Genomic DNA, 18,532 nt, shown 5'->3' with positions numbered 1-18,532 from the left:
GGTGATGTCACCGCCCGGCCCAGCGCGCAGCCGCGGGGGGCTGCGCCCCTGGGACCCCGGCCCTTCGCGACCTGGCGCCTGGCAGGGCTTGGGGTGGGGCGAGGTTTCGCCTCCGAGACCCTTGCGGCGGCCCCCCTGCTGCGCCCCAAGTTCCTGGGGGAGGCTTAAGAATGAGTCTGAATAGATGGGGAAACGGGCTGGAGCGAGGAGGGGCGCGAGCAAGGCGGGAGATGGCAACCCCAAGCCCAAGAGCAGCCCCAGCCCTCCGCGCTGCTGATGATCACGCCCTGATTTCTCTCCCGGCAGGGAAACAGAGGCCTGGCACGCAAGGGGTGCCCGGGGGCGCGCACCGCGACGGCTCAGAGGCAGCGCGGGTCGTGCAGGGCTTGGAGGAGTCGGAGACCTGCATGGCCTGGGCAGACCTAAAGGTTAGGTCCTTCTGTACCGAAGACCGGGGTGTCAAGGGCACCCCAGAACCAGGCTCCCCCGCCCGACCCCGGGCCGACGCCGGGAAACAAAGGGAGGGCGCAGGCAGGTGGGGAGGGTGGGGCGTGGCCACTGAGTAGCGATCGATAAATCAGAGAAATGAGGTCACCATGCCGAGGGGGAGGGGCACGGCCGAGGGGCAGGGGCGCTGTGGTCGAGGGAGAGGTGGTGTCCCCCTGTGGAGGCTGCGACTGGACCTCACATCTGGGCTGTTGTCGGCCTCCGTTGGAGGAGTAGAGAGTGTATGGAGGGCGTCTGGGGCATGTCCCAGTTGTGTCCTGGATTGAGGTCCCTTGCGGAGGGACTGGCCTGGCTCCCTGGCATAGCTGACTCCGTCACCTGGCACCATCCATGTCTCTGTCCCTAGTGGCCAGGGTTCAAATCCTTCATCAGACTGAGAATCGTGGCAGGAGACAGGTCTCAGGATCTCTGAAGCTCTGCTTCCTCTGGAGAGTGTCATTTACCTCCCGAGTTGCTATAAAGCCTAGGTGACCTTCATCAATATCTGGGTAAAGCCGGGTGTGGTGGCGCACGCCTGTAATCCCAGCACTCAGATGGCTGAGACAGGAGGATCATTGGGAGTTCCAGACCAGCCTGGGTTACAAAGTGAGCTCAAGGCCAGCCTGAACTGCATAGTGAAACCCTGTCTCAACCAAAAAAAAAAAAAAAAATCTGGGTAGTAGCAGGCATCTTCTGGTGCTACTACATCAAACTCGTATGCATCCTTCAAAACCCAAGAGCAAAGTTTTATATTCCAGAAACCCTACCTGGCTCCCCCACTCAAAACCTTGGCTCCACTCTGACCTCCCCCATTCTAGGTCACTCATCTGTCTGGTCCCTCCCAGACCTCTGGAGGACAGCAGTGTCTCGGGCTAGCCTTGGAGGGCAGAATTCAGGTGTCCTTTCTAGGGCATGGATAGACACATTAAGCGAGCCGTGAAAGGGCTGCTGACAGCTGTTGGCGCAGAGATTTATTGGCAGCGACTCGGGGATGGGCGGGGCAGACGGGTGCCTCTGTGGGCCACACTCCATGAGAGGCAGGGATGAACCCAAGCTTGGCAGAAACCGGAGCCGTGCGGGGCCCAGGGCCCTGGTGGGGCTGGACACCGAGTTCCAGGAAGCAGAGAGCTCCATCTCTGGCCAGGAAAAGAGACACTTTTGCGGGCCTGCTCTGGCCTGGCGCGACCGAGAGGAGAAACTGGGGCGCTACATGGGGCCTTGGGGAGCGGCCCGGAGACCAGAGGGCCAGGAGGCCTGGAGAGACTTCAGACAGAGAGGGAGGGGTGGGAGGAGGCGCCATGTGCCCGGGGCCGCCCTGGGCCCCCGCCGCACCCCTCTTCCCATGGAGGCCCAGGCAGTCAGGGCGCGGTGTCCGCCCGCTTGGAGTGGCGGATACCCATGCTGTACGCAGGGGCCCTGGCTCTGTTCACGGTGACCTGCTCGGGGCTGTGGCTTCCGGGCCCAGGTGTCTCCTCCGGGGGCCGTGGGGCACGGGGCCGGCCCAGCATGGTGAAGGCTGGCCGGCGCTGGCGGTAGGCGTTGGGGTCCGGGCTGTCGTACTGCCCGGGGCCCGGGATCTCAGCGGGGTCCTGCAGGAGGCGGGCAGGGGGCGTGCGGCCCACCACCGTGTAGCTGGGGCTCCTGGGTTTGACCAAGATCTGTGAGCCCCAGAGTGGCGGCATGGTGTAGGCGTTGGGGGCCGGGGCCGAGGTGTCGGGGGGCTTTGGGCACAGGCGCAAGCCCAGGGTGAACGCTGGGGGGTTCCGCTGACGCACGGGGGGCACCTTCTCCGGGCTGTAAGCCCCCGGGCCTGGCGTCACCTCCAGACCTGTGGGACAGGGGGTTGACATAGGACAGAGACCTCCCACAGTGAAAGAAGGTATGTGGCTCCTCACTGCTAGCATGCATCCTGGAGCTCATACACCAACCACGGAGCCCCAGGACATTTCTTCCACTGCTTCCCATCCTTCATACACGCTCTGCTTTCCAGTCTCAGGGCTTCGCCCACACCTAGCCAGTGGCCCACCATGGCTTCCCTTTCCCATCCCGCCTCCTCAGAGCTGCCCCTTATGCCCCAGCCAGCCCGACCGGTCCTCCTTCCCCTCCGCTGGCTTTCCCCACGCCTCTTGTAGCTGAGCTCACCCACCCGGCCCTCCCAGGGCCCCTCCAGCCCGGGTCTGCCTCTCTCCAGACGTGACCACCCGGAGGCGGGACGGCCCCCGCTGGTTCTGAATCTCCCACCAGCCAGGGCCTCCTGAGACGCGGGACACACCACATGTGCTCCACTCCCAGAAATGTGTAGACCTAAGCGGGTGGATGGGGCGGGGGAAGTGGCCAGCGAGGGTGAATGGGTGGGCGAGCGGAACAGAGGGAGACGACCAGCGAGGGTGCGGAAGGGATGGGTGGTGCAGAGGACAGTGCTCTGGCGAGTGCATGGGGGGATGAGGGATGGGGGGTGACAGATGGGGGGATGGTGGGTGGGTGGATGAGTGATGATGGGCGGGTGGGTGACGAATGGATAGGTGGATGGATGGGCACAGGGGTAGACGACGTGCGGACGGATGGCGGAGCAGGTGGACGGGTGAGTGGGTGGAAGAGCGTGGACGGATGGTGGACGGTGGATGGCGGGTGGATGGAGTGGTCGTGGGTGGATTCGTGGGCGTGTGAGGGCCCTGTCAGCGGCAGGAAGCACCCTGGCTGGCTGGAGGAGGGCCGTGTGGATGGACGCGTGGGACGATGGGTAAGGCTGTGGGAAAGCTGGCTGGCCGGGTGGGCAGTGCGGTGAGCCAGCAGGCGGATGAATGGGCCAGGGGGCGGAGGAGGTGGGCAGTGGGCTGGGAGGTGAATGGGCGAGCGGGAGATGGGGTCCGGTGACGGAGGGGCTGTGGGCCCCGGGGAGATCATTCTGCCACAGCCCTGCCCCGTGTGTCCGGCACCTGGGACGAGCTGGCCGCCCTCCCAGCACCGCGGCACTTGGGTCCTTGCTGCCCCACGACCCCTTCTGAGGCCCTTGGGCTTCGCTCTGTGGTCTGGGGAGGGAGGGGCGGTCAGGCGGCACTCCCGCGTCTCCTCCAGCTGGTACTCACCCCGAGACTTGGCCCGGCCCTGCATGGAGTAGGCAGGGGTGCAGCTCCGGCCAAAACGGGTGACCTTCGGGTCCAGGAGGTAGATGGGCCCCGGGCTGGCGTCCTGGGGAGGTGCTGCGGAGGAGCCAGAGTCTGAGGGCCCCCCCCCCCGGGGAGGACAGGCAGCCTGACAGGCTGAGGAAGGTGTCCCTGGCTGGCGGCTGAGGCTCTGCTGTCCCCCCGACATTCCAGCCTCCCCACACTCCCACCCTAAGTCCCCAGTGGGGACACGACTTCCTGCACAAGCTGGTCCTGCTCCAGCCCCAGCCCAGGGCAGAGGGAACCATGCCCAGGGTCAGGTGTGCTGGGCCCACACGGGAACAGCTGATGCCTCTCTCCCAGCATCTCAGTAACGCCGAGGGAGAATCTGCCCTGGCCCCTTTGTCAGAAATGGAGCCGAGCGTGGTGGTGTATGCCTGGCATTGCAGCACTGAGAAGGCTGAGGCAGGAGAATCTCTGTGAGTTCCAGTGTGAGGCCACCCTGGACTACATAGTGAGACCCTGTCTCAAAAAAAAAAAAAAAAAGTGGAGCCTTAGGTGCAGGAAGTCACAAACAAGGACAGGCCAGCTGGACTGAGTGCTGGGCCTCGCCCCTGCACTGTCACACGTGGAAGCCTGTTCTGCTTCTCCCCAGCTCTGTGACAAATGAGCATATCCCAACCCACTGCAACGTGTCCCACCTATGCTGCGGGCGCTGCGTAGAGGACCCTTCTGCTCCTGAGCCCTCCACCGAGCTTCTACTCATCCCACAAAGCCCAGATCCCATGCCTCACCTCTCACACTCTACCCTGGGCCTCCAGCGAGTGATTATCAGTCCCCTCAGCCAGGCTCCCGGGAAGTCCCTGTCCTAGCACACCCACCACGGAGCAGGGAGTCTTCACTGTACTCGTGAGAACCAGGCACATGGCAGGGCCTCGTGAGGAAACTGAGGCTCAGCACTCACACCAACAGCCCACTTCCATGGCCCACTCACCAAGACACCAGGCACCATGGTCACTGCTCCCCTGCCCCATGGTGCTGGAGATGAACCTGCTGGACAAGGCGTCCTCCCCAGGACGCCAGCCCGGGGCCCAGATGAACCCCCTGTCACTGAGTCACAGCTTCGGCCATGTTGTTAACATTTGTTCTTTTTTGTTTCGGAGACAGGGTCTCACCCTGTAACCCAGGCTGGCCTCAAACTTGTGGCGATCCTCCTGCCTCAGCCTCCTGAGTGCTGGGATAACAGGTACGCCACCTTGCCAGGCTGAGGTTAACATTTAATAGAGGCGGAAGCTCAGGCACAGAGCAGTTAAGGAGTTTGCCTAAAGGCAAACACAGCAGAATTGCAAAAGGAAGAGGCAAACAAAACCAGGTTTTAAACACAATACAATCTTCGGCTTCCTTTCTCTTTATCACTAAGAAAACAGAGGACCAGAGAGGGACAGCAGCTTGCCTGAGGTCACACAGCAAGGGCAGGCAAGCAGGTCATCCCCCAGCCCTGTCTCCTTCCTGCCTCAACTAGGCAGATGTGCTCCCTCCTGGGGGACTCTAGGGGTCCCAGCATCCCTCCCCCCAGGACCCCTCACCTTCACTGGGCTTCCGGGCGAGCGAGTAGGCAGGACTGGTGGCCCTGGTGCAGTCGTGCTGGATGAAGCCCACGGTGGACGGCAGGATGTAGAAGCCCGGCCCGGAGTCTGCAACCCAGAGCCCAGGTCATGGCGGGGGGAGGGGAGGAGCTGGACCTGGGCTCTCCCTCACCGCCAGGGCAGGTGAGGGCCGAGGCCTTGCCCCCTGGGGACAGCCCGGCACCCATTGTGAGCCAGTCGCCGGTCACGGGGTGGGAGGGGCTGGGAGTGGCAGCTACTCCTGTCTGGGGGTTACCGGGAAGCCAAGGCCAGGCACAGGGAGACGCGGCCGGGGGAGAGCCGAGGCCAGTTCAAAGACCCTCTCCACTGGGGAAACTGAGGCAGGGAACGGGCTGCAGACTGGCCTGAAGCAAGGCCCCAGCGCTTTCGCGCAGCGGGGACAAGCGCAGGCGTCGCCCCTGACCTCGGTGCCCCCATCCCGGCAGCCCCTCCTGCCTCCTGCCCCGCTGTTCCCTCCCCCGCACCCGCCCATCCTGCACGAGGGAAACGGAGGCCGCCCCCGCCCGCGCCTGCCGGCACGCACCGTCCCCCAAGGGCTTCCGCAGGGTCCCCATGGCGGGTGAGGGGCCCGGGCGTCTCCACGCCGCAGCTCGGGCACCCGGGGCCTGGGCGCTGTCCCCAGTCCTTGCGGCTCGCGCTCCCTGTCCCGGATCCACGGCTGGCAGCGCCCGGCCTCGCCACACCTCCTGCCGCCGCACAGACAGCCCCTTGTCCCAGGCCCAAGCCGGGCTGACCGGCCGGACGCTGGCCTGGAAGTGGGCTAGGATCGAGTGTCGGCCATGTGGCCGGGCGTCCAGGGAAGAATCCGGTGTCAGCAGAGCAGGTCCCCGGGGAGACGCCCCAGAGCACGGAGCTCCTAAAGCAAGGGGGCTGCAAGGACATCGCGGTCACCCCCGTCCCCGCAGCCTGAAGTTGCTCATCCAGGTCAAGCAGCACCCGGCAGAGAAGCCTTCGTTCAGCTGTTGCTTCTCTCACGCACACAGCAAGCACTTACTGAGCACCTACTGTGCGCCGGGCTCTGTGTGGGGTGGTGGGACCGCCAGAAACCGACAGATCAGGTCTGATGCTCGACAGAGGCGATGACACGAACAGGGAAAGTAGCGACAAGGAAACTGCACGAGTCAGAGGGGTTGGGGTGCTGCAGCTGCACACGGTCTCCCAGGACACGCCGCCGCCTCCCTGACACCCACCAGGGCGGACATCGGCCCCGCACACGTGTGTGTTGCACAGGTCTGTGTCCCCGCCTCTGCTGATGGCTGATACTGGATCAGAGTCATGGCCACATGTGGTGCCGCACGCCTGTGACCCCAGCACTCCAGAGCCTCCTGGTCAGTCCCGGCCATCCGTCCGCAGAAAGAGCAGCCGGACCAGGGCCAGGGCGCAGGGGCAAGGCTCCGGCCAGTTCCGTGGAGCCCACCTGCGGGGAACAGAGGAAGCACCGAGGCATGGAAGAACTGCACCGTGGGATGGGGAGGTCAGGGGAAGCCGCCCGAGGACACACTGCACAAATCCCTGAAGCGGGGTAGGGGGCCTCCAGGAGATATTCTGTTCCAAGCAGAATAGGGAGCCATCCAAAGGCCCTGGGGCCACTTAAGGATTTGGCTTTGACTCCGAGGGAGGAGGAGTTCAAAAAGGGCTGTGGGCAAAGGAGGGATCAGCCCGACGCCAATGCTCCCAGGCGCCCTCTGGTGGCGATGGGAAGAACACACCGTGGCAGCACCGGGAGTGAGATAACCGAGCAGGTCCGAGATGTTGGGATGAAGACTCAGGGACAATGGGAAGATGAAGAGACAGAGACGGGAAGATGGCAGGAGCATGATGGAGGGGTGATAGGAGGAATGACGGGAGGGTGGCGGAGAACGGTGCAGGAGGGTGGGAGGGTGATGAGAGGAGGCTGAAGGATGGTGGGGGATGATGGAGGATGATGGGAGATGACAGAGGATGAGAAGTCATGGCGGCGATGGGCAGTGATGGCGGCGATGGGCAGTGATGGCGGCCACGGGCAGTGATGGGGGTGATGGGCAGTGATGGGGTGATGCGAGGATAACGAATATGATGGGAGGGTGGAGGTGATGGGGTGATAGAGGCGGACAGGTGAGGGACGGACGATGATGCCCAGGCAACGGAGTGTGACGGTGGAGACGGAGGTTGTGGAGGATGATGGGAAGTGGATGGGGGTGATGGAGAAGGATGGGCGGCTGGAGGGTGCTGGAGGGTCATGTGAGGAAGACAGGAGGACAGTGGCCCCAGCCTCGTCCGTGAGAGGGAAAGCGAGCTGTGGGTCTGTCTGGGTCGCTTCTGCAGCCAGACGCACTGCGCTCTCCAAGAGTTTCTCCTGGACTGAGGGACCCGTGGGAGCTGGGGCTCTCCAGGACTGGTGTGTGCCAACCGCATCACACTTTTGTCCGGCTCGAAGCATACGCAATGCCGAGTGACCCATAATGCCAGCTTTGAACCCCTGGGTGACAATGACCTAACGTGGAGGTTTGGCAGCTTCTGCTGGGAGACAAGGCTTGGTGTGGAAGACAGGGCTGTGTGATAAGTCTTTTGCTGCGTGTTGGATTTGTTTTGTTTTGTTTTGTTCGATATGTAGTTTTGACTGGTTTTGACCTCTGTGTAGCCTGTACTGACCTTGAACTCACAACAGTCCTCCTGCCTCAGCCTCCTGAGTGCTGGGATGACAGGCGTGCGCCACCACACCTGGCTCTATATCCTGAGAGGCTTGAGTCGGCGTCTGGACGTAGGGAGACAGAAGCTAATAAACCTGTGTTGTTTGAAGCATGAGTTCGTCATTAGTTGTAGTGATCGCAGCAGCAAATATATTCCAAGCAGAAACACAGAGTCCTCGTGCTCATGGACGGCTGGCAGATACTTTGTGCTCCACAGAAAGAAGTACGAGTTGCGGTGAGACCAGGTGTGCACACGCATAGGTGCAAGGAGGACACAGGCGTGTGTGTTTCACGTTGGACTTGGTGGTGGAGATGAACTGGCTCAGTGAGGCTGTCTGTGTTTTTTTGTTGTTTCGGGTTTTTTATTTTTTTTTCGGGTTTTTTCTTTCAGTATGCGGATGGAATCCAGGGCCTTTGCACTGAGCTCCAGCCCCACCCATATTTCTTTTTCTTTTTTTTTAATTTTGAGACAGGCTGGCCTCAAACTTTTTGTTTTTGTTTTTGTTTTTTTTTTTTTGGTTTTTCTCCGGTACCGGGAACCGAACTCACGACCTTGCGCTTGCCAGGCAGGCGCTTTGCCGCTGAGCTAAATCCCCAGCCCCCGTGGCCTCAAACTTTTGATCCTCCTGCCTTAGCCTCTCAAGTACTGGGAGGCCAGGTGTGGGCTGTCGTGCCTGGCTTTTTTTAAAATGTCATAATGGTCTCCCTAGAACACAGGATGAGGCCAGTGTGGTAGGGTGCATGGTGAAGGACGCTGGCCGGGGCTGACCCTGTGCCAGGCACGTTGGCAGTGCTTGGGAAGCCAGGTTGCAAAGCTGGCCCAGCTGCCATGTTGAGTGGGCTCTAGAAACCTGGGTCTGGGGGTCACTGAGGGGACAGTAGGTTTCAAGGAAGGTGCCCACGCTGCGGCGGGTCTGGGTAGTGATCTGTGGCCGATCCTGGGTGGGTTTTGTATCCGACAGGGCAGGGGCCAGGAGGTGCCCTCCCTGGAGCAGGGCAGGGGGAGCCTGAGCCCATCCTTGTATCCCCTAGACCAAGACACCATGTGCCTATGGTGTGGAGGGGGAAACTCAGGCAGAGGTGCCGCACACAGCCCCTGTAACACTCAGCAGCCCCAGCGAGAATGAGGCGCCGTTGTCAAGGGGACCGGTCCATCCAGCAATGTGGACAAGGACCAGGGCCACACGGTATCCATGAAATGCCTTTGTCTTCCTTTTTCTACCCACCAAACTCTTATGCACTCCTTAGAGCCCAGCAAGAAAGCCCTTTTATACCTGTCCTAGGACCACCACAGCTAACTATGGTGACTGACTGTCTTCAACAATGGGAATTTCTCCTCCCACTGCTCTAAAGGCCAGAAGTCCGTACTCAAGGTGTCAGCAGGGCTGAGCTCCCTCTGAAACCCTTCCTTGCTTCCTCCAGTTTCTGCTGGCTTGGTGTACTGCACGGCTTCAACCTCTACCTCTGTCTCTGCCTGCCTTTCTTCTCTGTGTCTCTGTGTTCCAAAATTCCCACTCTTGTTTTAAGACACAAAATACATCTGGGTGTGGTGGTGCACACCTGTCATTCCAACACTCAGGAGGCTGAAGCAGGAGGATCACCATGAGTTTGAGGCCAGCCTGGACTGCATAGTGATACTGTCTCAAAAAACCTTAAAGAAAAATAGAAGATGAGGGGGCTGGGGATTTAGCTCAGCGGCAAAGCGCCTGGCTGGCAAGCGCAAGGTCGTGAGTTCGGTTCCCGGTACCGGAGAAAAACCAAAAAAAAAAACAAAAAAAGAAAAATAGAAGATGAAAACACTGCATAGGAATCGCTCTAATCCAGTACAAACTCGTTTTAATTTGCTTCTTTGTTTGCAAAGGCCCTATTTTTAAGTGAGGCAGTATTCACAGATACTGGGAGTTAGGTCTTCAGCATGGGTTTATTTTTATTTTTGACAGGGTCTCACTATGTAGCCCAGGCTGGCCTTGAACTTGCAGCAATCCTCCTGCCTCAGCCTCCCGAGTGCTGGGATTACAGGTGGGCGCCACCATGCTGGACTAGGACTTCAGAAGGTGTGGACTGAACTCCAGCTGTGGGCAGCAGGGCACTCCTCCCAAGCCTCCGGGGAGAACCTGGGTCCCTGTCCTGGGTCCTACAGGTGTCCGTAACCCCCAGCTTGCAGCCCCTTCCTCCATCTGCAGAGCCGGCAGTGCTGCGTCTTGGACCTCTCTCTGCCTGCCACCCTCCTGCTTCCGTCAGGACAAAGGTGGAGCTTCTGGTCAGGTCACCAGGAAGAGAAATTCTAGCAATGGCCTGAAGGAAGACTTCGGGTTTTGGGGTTTTGTTTTTCTTTTTTTGTCTTTTTGAGACAGGGTCTCGCTATGCAGTTCAGGCTGGCCTTGAACTCACTTTGTGGGTTCAAACTCACAATGATCCTCCTGCCTCAGCCTCCCAAGTGCTGGGATTACAGGCGTGAGCCACCACAGCCAGCTCTGTGGTGAAGACTGAAGGAAGACTTTGGGTTTCCCCAGTCAAGGCGGGAGCACAGGGTCCTGGCACCAGAGAGGGGGACAATCAAGCTGGATCTAACAGGGTCCCTCTGGTCACTGTGGAGAATGGTCTGGGGTCAGGAGGTGGACATGGGGACACCGGTGGCACACAATGCACCCGGATGGCTGGGGACAGCAAGATGTGGTGGATACCGGATGTTCTAGGGGCAAAATCCCAGGGGTCTTACAGATATGGGGAGGGGAAAAAGAGGTACAGACGGAGGGGCCAAGCACACCCAAGCCTGGCCCGGGGTCCTGTGGGAGGACGGGCTCCTCCTCATCTCAGCAGGCGCTGGCTCAGACTCATCGGCCGCCTGCAGCACACTACTCCGTGCAACTCACGTGTGCACGCATGTGCACGAACACATGGTTCACACATGGGTCATGCACACACGGTTCACACACACACGGGTCACGCACACATGGTACACACATGCACGCACAGGGGCACAGGGGCGTGGGCAGAGCCAGGGCTCTTGTTCCCAACCCCGTACCCTAGGCTGCAGTACTATACTGGGGTGGCACAGAGACCCCACTGAGCTCCATTCCAGACCCTTTTTATTTTTTATTTTGAGAGAGGGTCTCGCTAAGTCACTACGTTGCCTAGGCTGGGCTGGAACTTGAGATCTTCCTGCCTCAGCCTCAGAGTGCTGAGATGACAGGCACGAACCGCAGTGCCCAGCTAGCCCCCATGTTTCTAGAAACACATCTTAAGGTGCACAAGCAAGGATGTTTCTTCCAGGAGGCCAGGTTTCTCGGGGGACCTGCTGTTCCCTGTGTCCTAGCACACAGCAGCAGCAAGATGTGGGAGGACACTCACAGGTGGCGCCTCCCACGCCCAGGGCCAGCTCTGCCTCTGACCCCCAGCCGCCAGGATCTGTCACTTCCGCCTCCCTGGGGGCCGCCAGCCTTTGTCCTCCATCTGGCAGCCAGTCGCCTGACTCACACCCACATGCCTCGGTGGCCGCCTGCCCCTCTGTCCCACAGGGACTCAAACAAGGGAGCCTTGTCCTCCCCACCACTCCCCCAAGGACACAGAGAACCTGCTGGGCTCCTCTCCTGCCCTCCCAGAAAGAGCTGCCATCCACGAAGGTCAGTGAGGACCACAGCAGGGCCAGAACTGGGGCTCCAAGCTGGCAAGGCCCCCTTTTTTCTGTGATCCTGGCCACTGAAGCCAGGGCCTTCCCACGGAGCTACATCCCCAGCTCTTTCTTTGCTTTTATTGTTGAAATAGGGTCTCACTAAATCACTCAGTTGCCCAGGCTAGGCTAGAATTTGCAATCCTCCTGCCTCAGCCTCCCAGAGTGCTGGGACGATGGGCATGACCACATGCCTACTGCAAGTCCACCCTTTACAGACAGGGTATCGAGGTCAGGAGGAAAGGGGGGCTCATGTGCTGAAGATGACGGGGCTGGTGGTCTCTCTCCCGCAGTCCCACGTCTCCCCAGTGAACAGTGTGGCAGCGGCCTGCTGCAGGAGGGTGGGCAGAGCCGCAAGAGCTGAGATAATGGGGCAAGCTCGTGAGCTGGCTGCTGCCACACTGGCAGCTGGCGGTTGGCCATGCCAGATGTATTTACACCACAGGAATTGGCGCAGGCTCCAGATCAGGAGAACCAGTCCTTAGGGTTTATCAGCACAGCACTGCTTGTTTATGATGCTTAGGGTTTGCAGGCTTTCGGTCCTGAGTGCCCCCCAAATGACCCTCTGTTAAAGGTTTGGCCCCTGGAGTGGCGGAAACTTAAAGAGGCAGGGTCTTGTCAGGGATGATGGCACACACCCGTCATCCCACCGCGCTGAGAGGCTCAGACAGGAGGATCATTCAGGCCCAGCCTGGCCAACTTAGCGTGATCCTGTCTCAAAATAAAAACTAAAAAAGGGCTGGGGATACAGCTCATGCAAAGGCCCTTGGTTCAATTCCCAGTATGGAAAAGAAAAAAAAGGAGGAAGAGGTGGGGGCTAATGGCAGGCCTTTGGGTCACTGGAGGGCATGTTCTCAAAGGGGATCGTGGGACTCCAGGCTCTCCCTCTGTGTCTCACTTTTGCTTGCACCATAAGGAGAACAGCCTGCTCTTCCATGTGCTCCCACCACGATGTGCTGCTGCTCCACACGTCCAAAAGCAACAGGGCAACTTATCATGGATGGACTGGGACTTCCAAAACCCTAACCCAAAATAACCTTTTCTCTTAATATGTTGATTACCTATTATACCTATTCATTATAGTCACAGAAAGCTGACTGCCATAGTGTTCAAAGTCCTCCTGCCTTAGAACATCCGTTCTTCTACCAGGGATCTATGCACTGCATGCTCCTTAGCACCTAGAACAATGCTTGGCATACAGCGGGCATTCAATAAATATGTGTTCATGTTAGCCCTGCATGCCTGTGATCCTGATGAGGCAGGAGAATCCCAAGTTCAAGCCCAGCCTGAGCAATTTAGCAAAACCCTGTCTCAAAATAAAAAAAAATAAAAAGGGCTGGAGATGTAGTTCAGTGTAAAGGCTAAGTTCAATGCCTGTACCGCAAAAAAGAAAAAAATTGTTTTGAGTTAATGAGTGACCTCAAATGCTCTCAGACTCTAAAATATCCAGGGTCCTCACCACAAAACCATCACTTCCAACAGGACCCCAACTTCCACCACCATTTGGCCAATCCCAGAATACCCTCCAAGCCCTAAGTAAAGCACTCGAGTTCCCAACACCATCCCCTCACCATGCAAGCACTAAAGCCAGGGCCCAGCACATGGTTCATCCTAGCGCCGAGGCCTGGAGCCTGCCAACAAGACCCTGCCATCATAATCCCAGCTCCCTAGCAATGGGACCCTTGTTATCATAATCCCAGCTCCCTAGTAATGGGACCCTTGTTATCATAATCCTAGCTCCCTAGCAACAGAACATCAGCCTTGGCAACAAGATCCAGCCACAAGCAATAGAGCCCAGCTCCCTAGCAACAGGGTCCCAGACTTATCAACATGATCCCAGCCCCTAGCAACAGCATCCCAGCCCTGGCAACGTAGTTCTAGACCCTAGCAACAGGGCCCCAGCCCTGGCAACAGGATCTCAGCCCCTAGCAACAGGAGCCCAACCTTGGCAACGTGATCTCAACCCCTAGCAACAGGAAACCAGTCTTGGCAACATGATCTCAGTCCCTAGCAACAGGATCCCAGCCTTGGCAACATGGCCCCAGCCTGTAGCTCCATAACGCCAGCTCCCCCGCGATGCAACCCGCCCCCGTGGGAAGATCATCAGCATGTGGTCCATGATTCTGGTTTCTGGTAACGCTCTTCTCTGGTGCGCGCATTCACCAAGCGCCTATGACCTCCAAGCCAGGAACAAGACCGTCTAGCACCGGGCGGGTGGTGGGGTGTCTGGGCGCTCAGAGCACCAAGGTGGACACAATTTCTCGAGGAGAGAACCGGGGGCGACTGGAGCATGACAGTGGCTGTCCCGTAGCCTTCTGCAGCCTCGACAGACCCTCCTGGGGCCTGTCCTTTCTGCCGGCGAGTGCAGCCACCGAGCGGCGAGCGACGCCTTGTGGGGACGTTGAGAGCCCCGGACCCGCGGGAGCGAAGAGTCGGGCGGAGGCTGCTGCGACTCAGGGCCCGGGAGGGGCGCCTGCGCACAGGGGCCGAGCACAAGTGGAAGGGGTGGGGTACTGGATGGAGGAGTAAGTCTGGGCCCGCGAGGGGGCGGGTCCTGCGTGTAGGGGGCGGAGCACTGTGCTGCTCAGTGGGGCGGGAGCGAAGGGGTGGGGCCTATGCACCGAGGCGGGGTGTGAGTGTGCAGGGCGGGGCTAAACGCTGCGGGGGGGGCCGGGAACAGAGCGAGGAGGGGCGGGGCCTATCAAGGGGGAGCGTAGGGGGGGCAAAGAGGCGGGTCTCGGAGGCCTGGCAGATCGGGCTTGCTGAGTGCCAACCCGGACCCTCAACCCGGGCTCTGATCGTGGCCCTGACCCCCCACACACACCCTGAGCTCCACCCAGGAACCCGGTAGGTTCCTCCCACGCTGGGGGGGTGCAGCCTGCTTCCCCAACCCTCCAGTGCCCCCAGCTCCTCCCTGTCCCGCTCTGAGCTTGCTCTTCAGCCCAGACCCCAGCACCCTGGCTCTCACCCTACTGGGGTGCAGGCCCCGCCCTGCACTGAAACCCACCGGGGGCATCCCTAGCCATCTCCTGTGCTTTGTGGGTGTCTGACCCTCAGCCCAGCCCCCCTTATAGTCGGGAGCCCTGTTTATCCACCTCTCCCAGTACCTCCTCTCCCCCAGAGCGCCCAGGGCCTTTCCATCCACCTACATGGGGCGCTGCAGGGTGCTGAGCAGAGTCCCTGGCCTCCACCAGCTTCTTACAGGAGGCCCCCAGCCGTGACGACCACCAATGTCCTGAAACATCGCCTGTGTCCTGTCGGATCAGAACTGGGGCCCCGGTGAGACCCTCTGTCCCGCACTTGGGAACAGCAGGAAGACTCCGGGTTGAGGAAACCCGCCCTGAAAGGCCTTTCGGCCCTTGTAGGCGCCCTCCGGGCCAGGGGCGGCCACGTCTGCAGGAGGTGGCCCCCGGCACTCCTGTCCAGCCACAGAGCGGGTACCCTGGGTGTTCAGGTGGGCCACACAGTCCCGAGCCTGGGGCTGCCCAGCAGACAGTAACCGCAGGGGCCCAGAAGCCACACTGCAAAGAGGAAGGGAAATGGGTGACATAATAATAAAATTAAATTAAATTTAAAACAAATCTTGTGAATTATCAAACACCATGTATCAGGGCTGGGGATTTAGCTCAGCGGCAAAGCGCCTGCCTGGCAAGCGCAAGGTCGTGAGTTCGGTTCCTGGTACCAGAGAAAAACCAAAAAAAAAACAAAAAAAAACCACCATGTATCTTTCTGGGGGTTGACGGTACTTCGGACTGAACTCGGGGCCTTCCCACTGAGCTACACCAGCCCAGCGCTTTTTTTATTTTGACACAAGATCTTACCAAGTTGTCTAGGTTGGGCTCGAACTTTTGATCTTCCTGCCTCAGCCTCCCAAAGACCTGGGTGACATGTGCACCACTATGCCCTATTCTTGAATACCTCTTGTCATTTGTCTTTGAGACAGGTCTTTTTTATTTAATTCAGTTTATCGGTACATTTTAAGTATACACAATGATCACATTCATCGTAGGGAATTTGGACCTGTACATAATATATCTTGATTCTTTTTTTTTCCATTCCCTTCCCTTCAATCCCTCTTCCCCTCCTTATTTACAAAAGCTTTGTTTCCACTTTTTCCTTTTTTTTTCTTTTCCCTTCCTTCCTTTCCCCCTCCCCCCTCCCTAGTTCCCCTTCCCATTTGAACATTTCTTCCTATTTCACAATATCTATCATGCATTTTGGTCCTCATTTACACTTTTGGTGTCTCACACCAGAGAACCAATGTGGTATTTACATATGTATATCTAGTTTATTTCACTTAAGAGTATGGAACCAGGCATGGTGGTACATGCTTGTAATCCTAGTACTCAGGAGGCTGAGGCAGGAGGATCGAAGTGAGTTCAAGGCCGGCCTGGGCAACATAGTGAGTATAGGCCAATCTGAACTACATAGCAAAACCCTGTCTCAAAAAAAAATTAAGAATATAGACTTAAGGTGCATCCATTTTTCTAGAAATGTCTCAAGCATATATTTCTTTTTGGCAGAGTAGTACTCCATTGTATAAAAAAACCACATCTTCTTTATCTGTTCACCAGTTGATGGGTTGTTTCCAAGATTTGGCTATTACAAACTGTGTCACTATAATAGTAGGTGTGCATATATCGCTGTGTTACAATGCTTCTCTTTTGGGAAGAAACCAAGAAGGGGAATAGCTGGGTCGAATGGAACCTCTAGTTTTAGTTTTTTGAGGAATTTCCACACTGATTTCCACAGTGGTTGCACCAGTCTGCACTCCCAACAACAGTGGAGTAGGGTTCCTTTTTCCGCACAGCCTCATCAGCATTTGTTATTGGTTGATTTCTTGATAGCCATTTGTTCTGGAGTGAGATGGAATCTCAGTGTTATCCTACTTTGTATCTCTCAAATGACCAATGATGTTCATATATTTTCATATACTTTTTTCATATATTTATTTACTGTTTGTATTTCTTCATCTGAGAAGTGTGTATTCATCTCAAATGACCATTTTTGGATTGGGTCTTTAAATTTGAGGGGTCTGATTTTTTTGAGTTCTTTATATATTCTCAATAGTAATCCTTTGTCTGAGGAACAGCTGGCAAAAATTTTTTTCCCATACTGTGGATTGTCTCTTCACTCTGTTGGTGGTTTCTCTTGCTGTACAAAAGCTTTTTAATAAAATGAGATTCCAGTTGCTGATTCTTTGTGATATTACCTGTATGATCGGGGTTTTGTTCATGAAATCTTTGCCTGCACCAGTGTCTTGAATAGTCCTGCCTATTCTATCTTCCAGGAGATTTAGTGTTTCTATTTTAATATTTAGATCTTTGATCCATTTCAATTTTAGTTTACTTCATGCTGAGAAATAAGAGTCTAATTTTAATCTTCAGCCTGTGGAAAGCCAGTTTTTCCAGCACCATTTATTAAAAAAGCTATCTTTCTTCCAGTGAAGGTGTTTGGCTCTTTTGTTAGAGATCAGGTGGCTGAGTGTGTATGGAATTGTTTCTGCATCTTCCAAACTGTTCCACTGATTCTCAAGTCTGTGTTTTTGCCAGTATCATGCTGTTTTTATCACAGTAGCTTTGTAGTATCATTTCAAGTCAGGGATTATGATGCCCCTTGCCTTGCTTTTGTTGCCCAGAATTGCCTTTGCTATTCTAGGTTCAAGACAGAGTCTTGCCATGTACTTCAGGCTGGTCTTGAATTCACTATGTAGTCCAGGCTGGCCTCAAACTTGAAGCAATACTCCTACCTCAGCCTTTGTCAGTTTATCCATAAGTACTTTGTATTTTTTTTCCAGTACTGGGGATTGAATTGAGGGCCTTTGCCCTGAGCTACATCCTCAGGTCTTTTTACATTTTTTACTTTGAGACAGGGCTTTGCTAAGTTGCCCGGGCTGGCCTCAAATTTGAAATTCTCCTGCCTCAGCCTCCCAGAATGCTGGAATTACAGATGTGTGCCAGCAGGCCTGGCTAAATCTGAAGAGCTTCTTGCCCTGGGCTCGGCTCCTCCAGCTGTGTTCTGCTTGCTCCCTCACCCTGCACCTGCTCTATACACAGATCCATGAGGTGTGCAGGGGAAACTGCGGACACTGTACCAGCACCTCTGCCTTATCATTATCCACCCTGAACAAGTACTCCACTCCCTGCGGTCCCAGGAGTCCCTTGGATGTGACCCTGTCACTCCAGTCCTGCTTCTGTCGTCATACAGCTATCACCCTGTGTCCATCTCTCCAGAGGACACCAGGGCCACCTACTCAGACTTCATCGAACCAACTACATCTGCAGAGACTGTGTTTCCGAGCATGACCGTTTGAACAGGCTCTGGGTGCACCTGAGCTTTGGGGACACAACTGACTCCAGCAAGGTTCCCACCCTCAGCGTGGGGTCTGGACTCTCCCATCTCAAGCTGTCCCAAGACCCCAGGCCCTTAAGGCTCCTTACCCCTGGGAGGGGGTAAGCTTAAGGCTCCTTACCCCTGGGACCACCTCTCAGTGGGTCCACCGCCCCTGAGGGACAACTCGGCTCACCCAGAGCCTCGCTCCTGTCACCACCCCTGGTGGGATGAGGTTCGACCAGGGGAGGCCTCTCGGGGTACAGGGGTCCTCAACTCCAGAGCCCGGCCCCAACTCACCAGGCACAGAGGGTCTGGCAACTCACCAGTCTTTGCCCAGATAGGGACAGGGGCCCCAGCGGAATGGCCTTGGGATCCTCTCTGGGGGCCCCCAGTGACAGCAGTTATCATGTGGGCACCCACACCTGGCCATCCCGCAGGCTGTGAGCCCTATCTGGGGCCCAGCTGTGCACTACGTGAGCCAGCCCCCAGCTGATGATCAGCCCGGCCATCGGCACCTACCTGGCATGGGACTATGGTGACACACCGGAGGTACGACTTGCCTCAGGCTGCACGTGGCTTTCCTTGTCTCTGTGGAGGCCAAGTCACAGCCCGAGTACATGTCCT

At 57.3% G+C, this 18,532-nt stretch overlaps 2 protein-coding genes across 3 annotated transcripts; one reads left to right on the top strand and one right to left on the bottom strand.

The window, feature by feature from the left end:
* Nucleotides 1–1,429: 1,429 nt before the first annotated feature.
* Nucleotides 1,430–5,790, bottom strand: Odf3l2 (outer dense fiber of sperm tails 3-like 2). The gene is made up of 4 exons (XM_013505063.1): nt 5,701–5,790; nt 5,177–5,303; nt 3,573–3,686; nt 1,430–2,314 (listed from the first exon to the last, which is right to left on the bottom strand). Exons 1-4 carry the CDS (start codon nt 5,788–5,790, stop codon nt 1,845–1,847), a joined length of 801 nt encoding a protein of 266 aa, XP_013360517.1. The 3' UTR covers nt 1,430–1,844.
* A 7,804-nt stretch (nt 5,791–13,594) lies between these two features.
* LOC102024926 lies at nt 13,595–15,140 on the top strand. Of its 2 annotated transcripts, none has more exons than XM_005406040.2 (2): nt 13,595–14,100; nt 14,770–15,140. In XM_005406040.2, the coding sequence occupies exons 1-2, from the start codon at nt 13,748–13,750 to the stop codon at nt 15,125–15,127; spliced, it is 711 nt and encodes a 236-aa protein (XP_005406097.1). In that variant the 5' UTR covers nt 13,595–13,747; the 3' UTR covers nt 15,128–15,140. The 2 variants fall into 2 exon arrangements, 1 of the variants encoding a protein (XP_005406097.1); XR_001231387.1 differs by lacking the exon at nt 13,595–14,100 and adding an exon at nt 14,312–14,422.
* Nucleotides 15,141–18,532: the final 3,392 nt, after the last annotated feature.

Source organism: Chinchilla lanigera, unplaced genomic scaffold (assembly GCF_000276665.1).
Source record: "Chinchilla lanigera isolate Chin_1 unplaced genomic scaffold, ChiLan1.0 scaffold00094, whole genome shotgun sequence".
In the NCBI taxonomy this organism is placed as follows: domain Eukaryota; kingdom Metazoa; phylum Chordata; class Mammalia; order Rodentia; family Chinchillidae; genus Chinchilla; species Chinchilla lanigera.
This window is presented reverse-complemented; position numbering and strand designations above follow the sequence as displayed.

Coding starts and splice junctions, on each gene's coding strand:
- LOC102024926 (XM_005406040.2), top strand. CDS start 13,748: ATGACCTCCAAGCCAGGAACAAGACCGTCTAGCACCGGGCGGGTGGTG. Junction 14,101..14,769: donor GTGGGGTACTGGATGGAGGA/GTAAGTCTGGGC, acceptor GGCCTCCACCAG/CTTCTTACAGGAGGCCCCCA.
- Odf3l2 (XM_013505063.1), bottom strand. CDS start 5,790: ATGGGGACCCTGCGGAAGCCCTTGGGGGACGGTGCGTGCCGGCAGGCG. Junction 3,687..5,176: donor CGCCCGGAAGCCCAGTGAAG/GTGAGGGGTCCT, acceptor GCTCCTCCGCAG/CACCTCCCCAGGACGCCAGC. Junction 2,315..3,572: donor GGGCCGGGCCAAGTCTCGGG/GTGAGTACCAGC, acceptor CCTGTCCCACAG/GTCTGGAGGTGACGCCAGGC.